The sequence below is a fragment of the Pistacia vera genome, unplaced genomic scaffold (genome assembly GCF_008641045.1).
Source record: "Pistacia vera cultivar Batoury unplaced genomic scaffold, PisVer_v2 Contig545, whole genome shotgun sequence".
NCBI lineage: Eukaryota > Viridiplantae > Streptophyta > Magnoliopsida > Sapindales > Anacardiaceae > Pistacia > Pistacia vera.
The window spans coordinates 608,613-625,728 of record NW_022196385.1 but is presented as its reverse complement, the minus strand read 5'-3'; the positions used below and the strand labels follow the sequence as shown (position 1 = coordinate 625,728).

Sequence of the window (17,116 nt, the reverse complement as noted above, 5' to 3'; positions counted from 1 at the left end):
AAGACCGGCCATCCTACCTCAGGACAAGCACTGGGTTAGGAACAAATTAAAACAGAAGCCTAAAAGACTAAACACCTAATCTCTTCTTGTTTGTCTATCTTAAGCACGCAAAAGATAAGAGACCAGAGGAGAGGAGCAAGTAAATGAACATAAAAACAAGAACATGCCTAGGGATGGGGATAGGATAAAAAAAAAAAAAAACACCTAAATAAGACTAAGAACAACTGTACACAACATCATTCCTACCTCAAGACAAACCCTAGGTTAGAATTCCTACCTCAGGACAAGCCAAGGACTAGCCAGTAATCAAATTGATGGAGGCTAAAAATCATTTCTCATTCCTAATTAGAATTCCCTAATTCAAATAAATATTTTAGCTTTAATAAGCCTGGTTGAGTATTCTGACATTCCATACCGCAACTCACTGAAGGCCTATAAAGTGAATTAGTCCATCGATCTTTAGAAAATATTGAAATTGATAATAGACATCATCGTCTGTGGTTTGGGTGACATTTTTCCAATACCACCGTATGGAATGTTGACCAATAGAAATTCTATGATTCATAATAGCAACAAACTGTGTCGTCCCATGATGTGCACAACGACGCAACGTACTCAGTCGGAAAAGTCGTCTTTATACTTATACCCTCGTCATAACTTCCCTACTCCCACACCACAACAATGTTTCTCATGGCCAAAGACGCAACTGAAATAACCATCACCATCTACTCAAATAACTAGACGGTTTCAGTTTCTTCAAGCCTCACTTTCTTACTTCTATCCTGGAACTTTTAGTGTGGATTGCCTTGGTGAACAATTCAGCCAACAAAAAGAGATCAAAAGATGAATGATAATTTGATCATATATGTGTATACAGACAAAAAATAAAAAGTTGTATAAAATGATATTAACAATAATATTATCATATATAAATTAACAGTTGATACCATAACATAAACGTAAAGGAAATCCACCACTGCATCGATTCACATACAAAGACAACTGGAATAGAGAAGATTGAGCTAACTGAAATTTATAGTGTTCTTATAGGGTTGAAAAGAAATATACCCATCTGCATATTTATCCGTGATACATGAATTATAGAGAGAACGTTATTTTCTATCATGGTTCTATTTCAAGCTTGAACAAATATTGAGGCAAGAAATGGTACAATTACAGTATCAGAGAGAGCTTTCAACTTCAATGGAATTAATCGGATGTATTGTCGCCATTTCCTATCAAAATCACTAACAGCTCAAGAACAGAGTAAGAAAGAGAAAAAAACAAACAAGAAACAGAGTAAGCTGAAACTTTTCTGGAATTTAAAAAAAAAAAATGAGAGACTATTATTTTTCGTTATACAAAAGACACAACTCTTTACACTTTATAGTAAAGTTTGTTACAATCCTTGTCAACTTTAAATCTCAATCGTTCATCAGAATATCAAACAAACACAAAACTTTCTATTTGAACCCTTCGATTCAGCAGGAACCTTTTTCTGTTACAGCTCACACTTCCTGAGTTGACGAAGAAGAAGCTCACGCACTTCCTGAGTTGATGAAGAAGAAGCTCACGTGAAAGAAGGCTCACGTGAAACATGTTTTGCTGAGATGAAAAATAAGTAAAAACGACACAGAAGAATGTCGTTTCTTGCTTGATTCTTTTGAGGCTTGCATGCATGTTAGCATCAACCAATACATTGAAAATCAATCCACGTTTATGATTGCAACGTGAATTGATTTTCAATTTAACAATATATGTGATATTATAGCAGTCTATAACATTAAAAGAATAGGGAATACCAGTACCGTACTTTACTCCCCAGTAATGTTCCTGGGTTGGTAGTCGACTGTGATGCAGTGGCGACCTCTAACTCATAGAACAGCTAAATTTATTTTAAAGATATACTTTAAATATTTCCATCAAGTTTGATAAAATGGACTCTGAAAATAGAGTCTCACCACGAATAATTTCTTTGTTCATTTTCAATACAAATTTATACACATTATAATTTAAGCAAAAGTCAGTTCTGTCTGCCTTCTATGACAATTCAATCGTGTGATACCCAGATTTTCTGCTCAATGAGTACTAAATAAGTCATAAATTGTCTCTATCTTTGTCTTTCTCTACCTCATTTTCTTCTTATCCAATTAATCTCACTTGCCCTCAGTTCACATATTCAACATAAAAATCTGTTTTTTCTTGGTTATTTTGTCGTCAATTTTAACCTACTACGACATATTTTGTTATCTCTCGCTCTACTTGTGTAATGACGTTTTCGTTAGGTATAACAATTATACCAATTTTCTAGTTTATGTCAACTAGTGATTTATACTTGTCTAGTAAAATGAGTATCGTTCAAACTATATGTGATTTTATAGCGATTGATAAGTATAATATTATAAGAAATCCAAAGATAATAAAAGAAGAAATTGAACTAAAATAAATAGTCAACTATATGTGGACCAATACTGAATTTCCCTCCAATTATGGTAGAATGAATTTACATATTTTTCTTGAAGATTTTATTCTACAACATTTCTCTGATATTACACTTTCTTGCATCTTCTTGCCAACTGAACACACCTACATATAGTGCTAGAAACTTAGAGAACCCCATGGAACCTTGTTGATTCTTCAAGTGTGTTACAAAAGAAAAAAAGAATGTTTTAAGATTTGTGGAAACCAGTTATTTGATAATTAATATTGGCTCAAATGATGTGTTTAATACATATATTATGATGTTTCATCAATTGTCAGGGAAGTTTTTATTTTTTTAAATTGTGGCATTCAAATAGCTTACTCATATAAATATATATAATATATATATATATATATATATTATATATAGAGAGAGAGAGAGAGGGAGAGTAAAACATCTATAGGGTATTTCTATATAGGAATAAACTCTATATAATCATAAAAAATTTTAGTCTCAATTTGGGATTGTTATAAAAAGGAATAAACTTTACATTATAATAAGTTATAATTTTTCTAATTCCCAACTTAAGAAAAGCTGCCTCTACATAATAATAAACATTTCTATAAAGATACTCTATACAGGAATAAATTCTATATGATCATAAAAAATTATAGTTCTAATTTGAGATAGTTATAAATAAAAATAATCTCTACATTATAATAAGTTATAATTTTTCTAATTCCCGTCTTAAGGAAAATTGCCTCTACATAGTAATAATTACCTATATATTGCCAAAAAAAAATATATATATGATATGTTACATTAAAGGTTAAAGTTGAAATAAAATATTTATCTAAAGTTGTTTGAGACAATGATTTATGTTTTAGAGTTGTTACCACACATTTTAACTTGCGAGTACCTAATAACTCGCTAGCATGGACACCTTCTTGTTGAAGCCAAAATATTTCTAGTTTCTCAAGCATGTTTATAAAGCTTCATGGCACGAAGCTTTTTGTATTTACATACTATCATTCTCAGGATTATTTTCTTTCTCTTCTTGTCTAATTGCAACAATGATTTATTCTTTAGTTAAAGCATACACGACTTGTTACTCATTTGGATGATCGTGGAAGACATTAATATCCATTCAATTAGTGTAGTTGTTGGAGTAGGTGCCCTAGAGCCAATCTATGATTGTAAAAATTGACTCTGTAATAAATGTTTATTTATCAATAAAAGGCATATTCTTCTATATCGTGTAAATCATAGTTATATGTAATAATATATGTCCTTGGGATGGTAGAACCGTGACGAGGGTATCAAGTGTTTCAAATCTTAATAGTGAGAACCCTATAATCACATATGGTGATCATTCTAGAAACGTCTGTAGCCCTAATATTATTCTAACCAAGGACACAGATAATACGGTAAGGCTATCATAGCGTTGAACGACTCTGTCAAAAGGCAGTGACTGATCTCACTTGTCAAGGTTATTTGCCGACGACCTAGTGCAACGCATGGGTGCTTGCTAGAGGCAAGTTCACTGGACAAACCCACCAGAGGATTCCATATAGATGGTAACCCTAGTGTCTATGGAATAAATCCTCTAACAGATGGTGGTGTATGTGATCCTTGGACTTGAGATCATCGAAGCGCCTTGTGCACCAATTAGTATAGTTTGACACTAGCACAACGTAGTTCTATTCAAAGCTATCAATGCGGTAGTGATTGGCTACATTGAGAAGTGTATTGAGACTATGGTGAATCGACAAAGGATTTATCGCTCTTGGGTACGGGAGAAGTTATTTCACTGGGTAATTCAGTAAATGGCAATGACACTACATATGTGGCCACAGTGGGATTGAGTTGATGCTCAATCCAATTTATTATTCCGGTCATTGGTCCATTAACTAAATACAAACATGTCGATGATATCTGAGGTTGACACTATTTATGTACCTCAGTCTCTATGAGATAACAAATGATAAAAGGATTGAATTGCACAATAACCATACCGTTGACAGGCTACGGTTTCGCTGAATCCGAATCTATCGGGTGGCCGTAATATCTTGCTAAGGGTCAATCTTGGTCTATATGTAGTGAGACAATTAATTAGTATTAATTAATTAATTGTCTCACTATAGGAACCATACCCTTCGATTCAGCAGGAACCTTTTTCTGCTACAGCTCATACTTCCTGAGTTGACGAAGAAGAAGCTCACGTGAAACTGTTACAGCTCACAGTTCTGAGTTGACGAAGAAGAAGCTCACGCACTTCCTGAGTTGATGAAGAAGAAGTTCACGTGAAAGAAGGCTCACGTGAAACATGTTTGCTGAGATGAAATGCCTGCACCAAAAATCTGGGTATCACATAATGGGATTGATTTTCAATGTATTGGTTGATGTTAACATGCATGCAAGCCTGTAGACTAGAAATTGTATGTAACATAAAGTAAACGAGAATCACACATTTTTCAAGATAAAATAAAGAAAAAAACCTCCTCCTTATAACTGAATGACAAATCCTTTAATAAATTGATGTTAACTATACTTAAAAAGGTTCTTATTTTTTAGCCGCAAGAGAGGCTGACCAGTAAGGCAGTAACGCGTTTTTTAATCATAACTTTCTTCTTTTTTTCTTTTTTTTTTTAATAAATAAAAGTGACAGCGAGTCCAGGGCTGCTATTTTGTTGTATTTACAATTTTTTCACTGACAATGACTAAAGTCATCATTCCAATCAAGAACACACTTGATTACGACTTTAGAAAAAACCCCAATTTCATCCAATTTTATTCACATTAAAATCTAGATTAGATCCACTAATGATTCTCATATAAACAATAACAACATAAGTTCATTACAAAAACCAAACTCATTACAGAAAAAAAAAAAAAATCAAGAACCATGAAACCACATTCACTAATCTTCTTCTTCTTCTTCTTCTTCTTCTTCATGTACCTGTTTTATCAACCATCTGATTGCCAACAAAAATACCCAAATAATACTCTAAAAAATTGCACCCACGCCCCTTCAAAATCAGATCTCTCAAAAGGGTACCTTTGTAATGGCCCTGAAAACACTGCATGCCAATCTTTTCTAACCTTTCACTCACACCCACCCTACAATTCACCCTCCAGGATTGCCCGTCTTTTAGGCTCAGAACCCTCTAGTATCACCCTGATCAACGGTTTCTCGTCGAACGACAAGAGTTTGCCCCCCGGAACGCTTGTGATAGTCCCGGTTTCGTGTTCCTGCTTCGGTAGTGTTTATCACCACAAGGCTGCATACACCATCAGGAAAAATAATACATATTTTTCATTGGCAAATGACACTTTCCAGGGCCTCACAACTTGCCAGGCCTTGATGAGTCAGAACTACTATGACCCAACGAGACTTGTCCCGGATTCAGAGCTGATGGCGCCGCTCAGATGTGCCTGTCCAAGTCGAAACCAGACTGCGGAAGGGGTGAGCTCCTTGCTGACTTATATGGTAGAAAAAGGTAACACTTCTGCTTCAATTGGAAATCGTTTTGGGGTTGATGAAGACAGCATCCTGGAGGGTAATATGCTGTTGAAAAATAGCACAATTTATCCCTTTACGCCTCTTTTGATTCCTCTCAAATGGAAAAGCTGCAAGAAAAGTCCGAAGTATTTCTATTGCTATTGTCCCAATGGCTTCCTTGCTGATGGAACACAACAGGGCCTCAATTGCAGACCTGATAGCAAAAAATTCCCAGTCAAGCTGGTCACTCTGTTAGGTAATTATACTCTCTTACTCAAAAGCCTAAAAGCATATCAGACTTATCCTAAATAAAAATAAAAAATAAAAAATAAAAAAACTGGACAATCTCACTATTTCACTTGGCTGTCGTAGTGAGATCATCCAATAAAACAAAAACACATATTGTTAATTTTCAAAAATACCTATTACGATGACGTTTATTGATGAATAATAATAGATTGTTCATTTATGAATCATGATAAATAAATGAAAGAGAAAATTTGATAAATGTGTGACTGACGCATACTGTTATATCATTTGACATTCTCACCATATCAACAAAAAATTGATAAATATGCAGTGACACATGCTGTTATATTATTAGACGGTCTCGTTATGTCAGTAAAGTGAGATCGTGAGACTATTTCATATAAGTATTTCTCACCTTGAAGGTGGACGATTTAAAAGAATAAAAGAATTAACTGTGAGAGACTTCCAAGGGGTTTTTTTTCTTTTTTCTTTTTCTTTTTATAAAAAAAAATATATATTGTTGAAACTGTTTAGTTGTTTCAGGTGTTGGCATTGGTTTGGGATTTTTGTGCATGTTTCTATTGGGATACAATTTATGCAAATTTTTAAGGGAAAGAAGGACCAGATTAGAAAGGTACAAATTCTTCAAGCAAAATGGTGGATTCTTGCTGCAACAGAGATTGTCCTCCTATGGAAGAAGTGAACAAGCTAAAATATTTACAGCAGAGGAGCTTCAAAGTGCAACAGACGATTACAACCAGAGTCGGTTTCTCGGTAAGGGAGGATTTGGTACTGTGTACAAAGGATTGTTACCTGATGGCAGTATCGTTGCTGTTAAGAAACCAAATGCAATTGATAAAAGCCAGATTGAGCAATTCATAAATGAAGTCATCATTCTATCGCAAATCAGTCATCGAAACATCGTGAAGCTTCTGGGTTGTTGTTTGGAGACCGAGGTACCCACGCTAGTATATGAGTTCATCCCTAATGGAACACTTTTTCATCATCTTCATGATCATGAACAAGAATCTTCACTTTCGTGTGTGCATCGACTCAGAATTGCTTGCGATGTTGCAGGAGCAGTAGCTTATATGCATTCTGCAGCCTCAATCCCCATTTTTCATCGCGATATCAAATCTTCCAATGTACTCCTGGACGAAAAGTATAGTGCGAAAGTTTCAGATTTTGGGACTTCAACATCTATTCCAGACGACAAAACGCACTTAACCACAGCAGTCCGCGGAACCTTTGGGTACCTGGATCCTGAGTACTTCCAATCAAATCAATTCACAGAGAAAAGTGATGTGTATAGTTTCGGAGTTGTGCTTGTAGAGCTTTTGACCGGTAAACAACCAATATCTTTTGCCATAGACGAAGAAGAGCGGAACCCAATTGGATACTTCATCAAATTAGCAAAGGAGAACAGACTCCTTGAGGTTTTAGACACAAGAGTAGCGGAAGAAGCCGAGGAAGAAGAAATTCAAGCAATTGCAGAGCTAGCAATGAGATGTTTGAGATTGAAAGGGAAAAAGAGACCTACCATGAAAGAGGTGGCGATGGAGCTCGAAGGACTGAGAAAATCTCAGAGATGCATAGAAATCTCCCAAGATCCTCAGCCATTGAGAGACGATGATCAGAATGCATATGTGCACAGTGCAGAAGAATCTGGACAAGAATCAGTATCAGACAGCAAATTATTTCCTCTATATATGGAATCTTCATCATTTTAGACATCAATTTATTTTAGTAATGTATGATTGTGGAAAGTATATACAACTTTTGCAATAGCTAGTTTAATTCTCGAGATTAAAATCTCAGTAATATTACCGAAATATCATTTCAATGGATTTTCAGGTTGTTTAACATCTGCAAATTAACATCTAAAGTTAGTAACTTGAAAATATTATCAAGAAAAATGCAATGTGCAGCTACTCTTATAATTGAGGTCAAAACAGATTTCATTGATATTTCTAGCAACAAAATCTAGTTTTCATTCTCGCAACTCTGCGATAGATGAAATAGGCAATAAAGCTCAAGGTCTTCCAGCATTTCTAGGCTTTTACACATTTGGCTCAGAAAGCACAGTAACAAAAGTTGATGTCACACGAGCATTTACAAGATGCTACGCTACAAAAACATACGGCAGATAAACATACCTACTTTCTACAACTTGCGGCAACAGTCTCACTAGCAAAAGCTTCAGTACTAAGCCTAGGGCCTTGAAGTATGATCATCAGATATGGTCTCTTCCGAAGATGCGTCACTCTCAATGATGATCAATTCAGTTGGTTTATTTGTATTATACAAAGAGGTCTTGTTTTGCTCATCTATTCCATGTCTTATTCCAGAGGAGAAGTTGTGATGAGCACTAGTAGATGGTTGTAAGCCACTTGCTCTTAAACTGGAAAATTCACTGTGGACTCTGTTCCTGGGCCCAAAGTGTGGCTCACTAGGATCAAAATTAGGTTGGCTAACCTGCAGTGTCCTTGGAGGAATAGTTGGCACCGCTGGCTTTTCATGTGGAGCAGTTACAGCTTCTCTAAGCCAGTGGGGCAAATCACTCTTCACAATTGAGCAAGTAACAGGGTCATTGCTCCATAATGGATCACATATAGGCAAATTCTTGCTTCCAAAATAATTGCATGATCCCCGATCATATACTTCCCCTTGAAAATCTGTATAAGGGCCCCTCCTTTGATAAACAATAGGACCCTGGAGCTGTTCAGTGCCACTGCTTTCAATTTTTGCGAAGTCAAAACATGGTCTCTTTGAGATACTGCCATCTCTATGAGCATATACACCACCGAGCGAAAGTCGGGTTTTATCCATCATATTTTCTGTCCGGACTCTTCTTGTGGGATGAAAGAAGGCATCTCTACAGTCGAAAGAAACAACCTGTGCTTTTGAATACTTGAATTGTGAAACAGACGTGCCATTCAAAAGTTTATATTGTTCCTCCTCCCACCTCTCAGCAAGATCTGCAGCCACCCTCCATGGAGAGAAGTGCAATCTAGTGTCTCCCAATATGGCATCCCAATTGTCCCTTCCATGTCTTCTGACACCTATCCAGAGAAAATCCAACTCCTCCTCAGACCAAAAGTTAACATATGGCTTGAATTGGTCTTGAAAACTGCCTCTTCCATTCAAAGCTCTTGCTCGGTTCATGATGCTGTCAAGCACCATCTTGTGTCTCTGCTTGGATGTTTGGCTAAACGAGGATTGATTCACTTCACCGTAGATAAACTCTTTAAATTCATCACTGGAGTTTAGCAATGGCATTGTAGTGGAGAAATTCTTGGAGGAGCATCCACCAAAATTAGGTTCTATTGGCAAGGATAAATCTAAGAAGCATGAAGATCTGCTTGAAGTTTGCTTCGGCGGATTAATTTCACTGGCTAATTGGAATGTGTTTCTTTCCTCTGAAACCATGTATGTTCTTTCCTCAGGTCTTGTAACTACCCTAGGGGGAACATCATTGCTTTTTTCTTCCGAAAATAACTGGGTTCATGAAAAAGAATTTTCAGTTTAACTTCACCGCCACCAAAGCATCGCTAAAGTTAGCAAATAACAAGAATTTCGAACTTCATGAAGTTAACACAGACGAATAGAATAAAAAAGGAGTACGAACAAACACGAGATTAAAGAAACACATATAGGATGCATAATCTAGTTACCCGTAGGCATTTGGATTTTGATGCAATGTCCATGAAGCACCCGGGATTATTTCTGCAGTTGGCACCAACATCATCCACAAGCATCAATGTCTCCGCAGGTACCCTTGTGTTGTGCACCAATGGAGATTTCCCACCTCTCTCATTTATTGCATCCATTAATTCTGAAGGAGACACTTCATGTGATAAAGAGGTATGACTTCTGCTTGAAGAATCTAGTGAGTCCAAAAGAGCCACTGGTGCAGAATTAGAAGGTTGCTTCGGTGGACTCGAATTGATGTCAATATAATAGCTCATTGCACAACATGAGTCTGAAAAAAAATCACAATTTGAACATAAAAAGTCTGCACATCCCTGCAAACTCATGGTTGCAACAGAATTGCCTAGCAATACATCTGGCACTTAATGCCCTGTCATATTGAAAGGCTAAGAAAATAAACTGTACCAGGGCAAGTAACAGAATGGTTCAAACAAGGTAGTAATTTTTCTCTTGTACATTCAGGAACCCTTGTTGCTTTCACACCATCACTGGACAAGACCTGAGATTCATCTCCAACACATGCCTGAAATTCACAGTTCTCTAAATTTTCATCTTCAGTTATGCCATTAGGGGAAGAATCTTTGACTGTGTTATTTAAAGAGGTTTTTTGAACATCCAAGGAAACTTTGCTACTATGGAATGGTTCTTGCCCAGAAACAAGTAAATCATCCTTGGATATGCCTTTGCCATCATGTAATAGTTTATCCTCACATGTCAAACTGCTTAAAATGAGAAACATATAATTAGACAATACAGTGCTAAGTAATATGATTTGTGTAATAACTAGTAGAGTTTATGTGAACATACTTCCTAGTTTCCAAGACAGGTCTTGCATCACCATCTAAAGATTGAACTTCGTTCATCTGTCACAAATTAAATAAATTCAGTGACTGGCACATTATAGACAAGTAATTTTATCTTTTGGAGTACATATCACCACAAGTTTGCTGCTGTATGGAGCAAGAAAAAGAGGATATGCCCCCTATTTCATCATAAGTTTCAATGTTTGCTTTCTACATGTGTTTCTTTGTCACATAGATACCACATAATTTTAGAAATATATTCTACATGATATTTGGAATGATACAGATTGCTATTTACTTCAACACTTCATTCTACCGAACATTATAAGGATGTAGTGACACACTCCAATGATTCAGAATTTTTTTTCTGCTTTTTTTAATGAGAGAAAATATAATGAATATATTAAAATAAAGAAAAGTATAATAGTGAACCAGAAGTCCCCTATATTAGACAGATTCCTCCCTGAAAAGGAAAAAAAAAAAAAAGTTCTGAGCAAACAGCTTACAAAATGTTATTATATTAGTCTTGGATCTTTCTCATATTGCAATGGCAAATATGAAAATCCACTATGATATTTTGAGGAATAGAAAATTCTCCAGTAGTTTGGATCCACAATGACTGGTACTTATAATTTTGAGGAAGTTCTAATAATCATACTTTTTCAAGAAAATCAAAACTGAAGTCTCAAAAAGAATCCACTGATTTAATTCTAGATAGTGGAAATCAACTGATTGATTGTACAGGGTAAACTTGAATTAATTGAAATATAATCTAAAGTGTCTTTTCCACCCTTTACATAGATGAAGACGTATGAACATCTAATCACCTATCAGAATATCTGAACAAGACCTATTTCCTAAATGTTCTCCCTAGAACTCTCCTATTAACGGGATACCAATAAAATTAACTGAATACAATAAGAGCACAGGAAAGACTAATGGACAATCTTTATATTGTTATTCCCCTCTTCAAGCTCCATGCCAGTCACGCAGCCACCTAAATGAACAAAGATACAGCCTTGAATGACTATATATCATTGTGGTACATCTAAGAAAGAAAGTATAATGATAGTATTAATTATAAAATTTACAGGGCAATACCACATCTCATCACTATTAATTACAAAGTCAAATGAATCTTCATAGTTTGTCTTTCAATTTCCAGATATAAGTAAAGAAACCTAAAAACATTTGCAAGCATGCATACAAAGAAGCATGTTAAGGTAGTAGGGACAAGGGCATACTTTATCTTGGTTGCAACAAAGATGCCCACCATCTGGATTTTTCCCTGGTAGCTCCATACGTCCTGAATGATCTATTGATCTGCCTTTATGAGATGTTGCTTCAGAAGAAGAGGTATTCACACGAGTATAATTACTCCACCTGGTTAGTAAAGAACCACTATTCTCCATGGGAGATGAATCCTTCAGTGCATCAGCCTGATCTAAATCTTTTTTCCTTTTATTTTTCCGACTGAAAGTAATCAATGGAGTGGTCACTTTCCTCTGCACATGCAAATCACTGGATAAGTTGGTGAAGTTATCTGTGGAGATTCCCAAGTTTAATGTTTTTGACATGGAAGAGCCATCATCACATGGCAAGCTACTTTTGCTTTCATCAGCTGATTTTGAACCAATAAAATTTAAGCTCTGTGCAGTTTCCATCCCCATTGACTGAGAAACCAATCTACTTTCAGAGCATGCATTATCACTTGCAGAAGAATAGTTCACATTGGAACATGAACCATTGTGAAAGTCAATTGATTTATTTTTGGATGAGATATCCACAGAAGACCATTCACCAGTGTCAGTCCTTGAGGGACCCTCACCAAGATTCTGAGACCTAACTGTCATTTGCAGCACATTAGATCCTTGAATGTGCTTCCTTGCCTTCAGTCTGCTAGATTTTCGGACCGGCTGAGATTTTTTTACAAAACAATCAGAGCATAGCCTTTTCCCAAGACGAATATGCTTTGGGAGAGAGACCAAGAGGATAAAAGGAGAGATACAGGACAGGAACCAAGAAAAGACAAGTCAGTAACTAAATATGGATGCCAAAAAAGACTATTTTTGCCAAAGTATAATGGAAATACCTTCACAGACCGATCAAGACACCGAAGATGATAACTTTGATGGCAGTCATCACATTGCAATAAGTTGTCTCTGGCACCACATACAACACACTCGAGAGAAATCTGCTGAAAATACAGCAATGAGTAGAGGAGGAACAAATGAAAAGTATTTATAATTAAACAGGAAATGATAAGAAAAAAAGAATTTTGTCCTTATCTAAGTCAAACATTTTCAAGCTAAGATTTGTTGAAGATATGCAGTGAAGACGTTCAGAGCAACCTCTATTTGAGGCATGAATGAAAAGTCAGAATGAAGTACAAAATGAAAAGAAAGAAACCAAAGTGATAAACTCCACCAAAAAATATAAACCTTCAAACAAACAATGAGCATAAGGGCACTATAACTCTATAAACCATCTAAGATCCAAGTTCATCAAGAAAAGTAGTACAGCATGTAGTTTAACATTAGTAAAAATGAAACAAAAGATGATTATATTTAAATATCACAGAGATACCATCAGTGTGCGGCCAGCATTCCACTTATTTTTTTATAGGAAACGATAAAAATATATATTAAAAAGAGAATGAGGTAGGTAAATCAGTGGAAAGAAAAAACATTAATCCATTGTAAACCAAGGTTGAAATATTTCAAGTTTTGATATTCACACCATTGAATTTGTTCTTTGATCTTCTGGTACATGCTTGCCACTTGGTGCATCATGTTTGTCAGATGCAGTCATCAAAGTGTCACTTAAACCATTAGAGATTGAATTGCAACAACCATTTCTGAGGCACTTTTCACTTGGTGCATCATGTTTGTCTGATGCAGTCATCAAAGCGTCACTTAAACCATTTGACATTGAATCCCAACAGCCATTTCCATGGCCAAGACCAGTTCTTGATGATACCCTCCTTCTGTTGTATGTTAAAAAAACTCTGTTGCTTGACATTTTGAACTCAGGAAGCACTTGTCACAATGTCCGATCAAGAAATGAACCAGAACAAACTTCTATGATGAAAAAGAAATGGAGGCCACTGCATACTGTCACATCATCAACCCACAGATCTGCAAAGACAGAAACTTTCAATTGAGTCAAAAAGTAAATAAGACCACTGAAACACTAGCTAAAGGAAACACATAGATAAGGATATGAAAGTACTTACCACACTATAAGAGAAAGAAGTAGTACAAGTGCAACCAAAAGTAAATGAAAATGAAAACAAAATAGTAATCTCTATGCCCAAGGACACCTCTTTTGAAAGTTAAAGCATTGGGGCAGACAAAACTCATTGAACTAGATTTAAGAAGCAATAAATAAACAAGCATGACCACTAACCACATGAAAAAAGCAACTTAATATTTCTCAAGAATAGTGATTTAGTATAAGATCAAAGCCTGTCACACGTTGGCACACCATCTTTGTGATTTAGTATAAGATCAAGAATAGTTATTTAGAAGTAATGCCTAAGGGACTGTTTGTGTGATTGTGTAAGGTATAATGATGACCATCTTTTGGATAACTTGGATTAAGAGAAATAGGAGAATTATTTACAATCAAAATAGGGGAGGATGTTTCACTACATTGGTTGAAATTCAAATTTGGCTTCACTCTATGCTTCTATGTCTTCAAAGTTTAATGCAGTATCTTATTTTATTTCTTCATTGAAATCAGGAGGCAGCATCAACTAAAGATGAGAACACTTTTGTAAGTTGCAGAAAATTCTATCAATTTACTAACCCAAACTAAGTCAAACCTGCGGAAAGGTCAATGAAATTTATCAAAACAAATATACCGCAGCTTATTTCATAAGTAGCTCAACATATGATCATGCATTTTCAGCTCCAGTTTCTCAATAAATTCACCACTCAATATAAACTCTAAATCCAACTCAAAAACAATGAAATTGACATCCTAGATACAACAACTCGCAATGAACTTAAATACACAGTCAAAATGCTTGATACTAAATCTACTTGGCATCCATAAAACTTCAACAGCTATCATATTCATTACTCAGGCAGTCATAAAATACCAGTAAGTATCAAATGAAAACATTACAGAATTAATATTTTAAGAGTCCTGCATTCTCATTGAAACTTTTACATTCAATATTACAACTTTCACAATTTTTTAGCACTACTACGTTCAAGTGAGCTAGAATTTCCCTTATTTATCATACCACAAACCTAAACGTTTAATTAAATTCCCAAAAATAAGCAGCCAAAAAGCTAAAACGAAAAAAATTAATCCAACACATAGTCTTGAATCACATTTGCATTTAAAAGCTCAAAAAAAAAATTATCCCTTGTCTCACCTCTCACTCAACATTTCCCAATTCTCCTACTTCCTATTCTCTTTTTCTTTTTCTTTATCTTTTTTTCATTTTCTCGAACTTTCTCAGCAGCCAAACAAATGTGATCTAGAACTTGAGCAAACAATGAAACCACAACAATAATAATAAGATAGACAAACAAACAAACAAATGGAAACTGATCAGAGAAAAAAAACTATCTTTATCTCACTTCTCACTCAATATCTCTCAATTCTCCTACTTCCTATTCCACTTTTATTTCTCCTTCTCATTTTCTCAAACATTCTCAGCAGCCAAACAAATATGAACTTAATCTTGAGCAAACAATCAAACAAGAACAACAAACAAATGGAGAATGATCAAAGTAAACAATATTTCTCAATTCTTCAACTTCCTATTCTATTTTTCATATTTCCCCTTTTGCATTTTCTCGAACTTTCTCAGCAGCCAAACAAATGTGAACTTAGAACTCGAAAAACAATCAAACAAGAACCAAACCACAAACAAATGGAGAATGATCAAACCGTACGGCGGACGAGACGGCAGCGCGGAGCGACGACGGCGGTGCGGCGAAGAAGGCATGTTGAAGTTAAGTGAAGTGAAAGTAGCGGTTTTGAGTTGCGCGTGCTCGAGTTGTGTGCTGTAAATGTTTTGCTTGTTTTCCTTTGTATTTGTTTGTCTTTATCTCTCTCTTTGTGCATAAAACAAAACGAACCAAACAGTGAGCTGTTTTTTTTTTTTTTTTTTTTTTTTGTTTGTTATCGAGAAGAAAAGAGACTGAGAGCGTAAGGTGTGTTTGGGGACTTTGAAAAGTGATTTTGGAAGTGGTTTTGAACAACTTTGAAAGTGTTTTTCTCTTTCTCTTTTTTCTTTTTTTAATTTATTTTGTAGGGAAGTGATTCATTCAATGTATTTTGTGTTTGAAATTAAATTTGTAATGGAAAGATACATGAACAATGTTAGAAGCCTAGAGGGGTTTTGTTATCATGTATGATTGTATGATATATTAATGTGCAATTTGTAAAATTGTAAGGTCAAAAATGGCGCATTGTAATCAAAGTCGTCTAGAAGTATCCAACTCAAAAAGACTAGATAATTTGATGGAGTGATCATTAATTAGCCATATCAGAGTTTTATAAATTAATAACTTTTATCTTTAGTAAAACATTCGTTAGTTGAATAACTATGTTCATGTTTGGATGATCAAGTCCGTCATATAAGAACTCAACAATCTCTCTCTCGAATGAGATAAAAAGTGTACAAATTACCAAGTCAATCACATTAGAAACTTCTATGGTTTTGCGTAAATTCTAATTATTGAAGGTTATGCATTCACCACATAAGAAAACTAATCTACTCCGTCACATTAGGAACACAACAATCTCTCCTAATGAAATGGGATGACGAGGGTTCGAACAACCAAGTCTATCAAATTAAGAACTTTTATGGGGCTTTGCTTTAATATCATTTATTGAAGGAACTAACCTAATATATGGAGTGATGACTTAGAAAACTTGAAACCCTCTTAATCATCAAGTTGAAATATACTATGCATCTTTTTGATAATATTAGGTTATAAATGCATTAAAAAAAAAAAAAAGTAACTAGGTCTACAACAACTCAATCTCACAATCTCTTCTTATAACCCCCAACATCACAGTTTGCAATTAGTCAACTCGCAAATAGATCCCGTCTATTTGCTATGGGTCCTGATTGTCCAATTACGAGTTGTCATATCGGAGTTGTGAGATTGTGTTATAGACTTAGCATTACTGTAAAAAAAATATTTTGAATTAATAATAATAGGGAAAAAAATTCATGTTTCTGTTAATAATATATATATATATATATAAATAACTAAAATATCCCAGCCAACTTAATACACCTCAATTAACTTTAGGTTAATCATGGGCACCTTTGCCCCCAATGGAGGAATCGAACCCAGGACTATAGGTTGTACCATTTATAACCCTTTAGTTCGCCTTACCCTTAGGCTACCAATGAGTGGGTAATGTTTTCTAGTTTTTATATGTTCTTTTATAACA

The 17,116-nt window shown here is 35.2% G+C and overlaps 2 protein-coding genes across 7 annotated transcripts; one reads left to right on the top strand and one right to left on the bottom strand.

Moving 5' to 3' along the window:
• The first annotated feature begins 5,209 nt into the window (after positions 1 to 5,209).
• On the top strand, positions 5,210 to 7,994 carry LOC116107663 (wall-associated receptor kinase-like 1). 2 transcript variants are annotated; one of them, XM_031393949.1, is made up of 2 exons: positions 5,210 to 6,180; positions 6,708 to 7,994. In XM_031393949.1, exons 1-2 carry the CDS (start codon positions 5,328 to 5,330, stop codon positions 7,901 to 7,903), a joined length of 2,049 nt encoding a protein of 682 aa, XP_031249809.1. In that variant the 5' UTR covers positions 5,210 to 5,327; the 3' UTR covers positions 7,904 to 7,994. The 2 variants fall into 2 exon arrangements, with proteins under 2 accessions (XP_031249809.1, XP_031249810.1); XM_031393950.1 differs by having other exon boundaries at positions 5,211 to 6,180; positions 6,717 to 7,994.
• LOC116107661 lies at positions 7,229 to 13,992 on the bottom strand. 5 transcript variants are annotated; one of them, XR_004124503.1, is made up of 10 exons: positions 13,427 to 13,992; positions 12,780 to 12,884; positions 11,932 to 12,657; positions 10,692 to 10,747; positions 10,290 to 10,606; positions 9,848 to 10,155; positions 8,330 to 9,671; positions 8,001 to 8,039; positions 7,714 to 7,838; positions 7,229 to 7,324 (listed from the first exon to the last, which is right to left on the bottom strand). XR_004124503.1 is itself a non-coding variant. In XM_031393946.1 (7 exons), exons 1-7 carry the CDS (start codon positions 13,706 to 13,708, stop codon positions 8,385 to 8,387), a joined length of 3,081 nt encoding a protein of 1,026 aa, XP_031249806.1. In that variant the 5' UTR covers positions 13,709 to 13,992; the 3' UTR covers positions 8,081 to 8,384. The 5 variants fall into 5 exon arrangements, 3 of the variants coding, with proteins under 3 accessions (XP_031249806.1, XP_031249807.1, XP_031249808.1); XR_004124502.1 differs by lacking the exon at positions 8,001 to 8,039; XM_031393946.1 differs by lacking the exons at positions 7,229 to 7,324; positions 7,714 to 7,838; positions 8,001 to 8,039 and having other exon boundaries at positions 8,081 to 9,671.
• Between the last annotated feature and the right edge of the window lie 3,124 nt (positions 13,993 to 17,116).

Coding starts and splice junctions, on each gene's coding strand:
- LOC116107661 (XM_031393946.1), bottom strand. CDS start 13,708: ATGTCAAGCAACAGAGTTTTTTTAACATACAACAGAAGGAGGGTATCA. Junction 12,658..12,779: donor GTCTTGATCGGTCTGTGAAG/GTATTTCCATTA, acceptor TCTCTCCCAAAG/CATATTCGTCTTGGGAAAAG. Junction 9,672..9,847: donor CAAAATCCAAATGCCTACGG/GTAACTAGATTA, acceptor TCATGAACCCAG/TTATTTTCGGAAGAAAAAAG.
- LOC116107663 (XM_031393949.1), top strand. CDS start 5,328: ATGAAACCACATTCACTAATCTTCTTCTTCTTCTTCTTCTTCTTCTTC. Junction 6,181..6,707: donor CAAGCTGGTCACTCTGTTAG/GTAATTATACTC, acceptor GAAACTGTTTAG/TTGTTTCAGGTGTTGGCATT.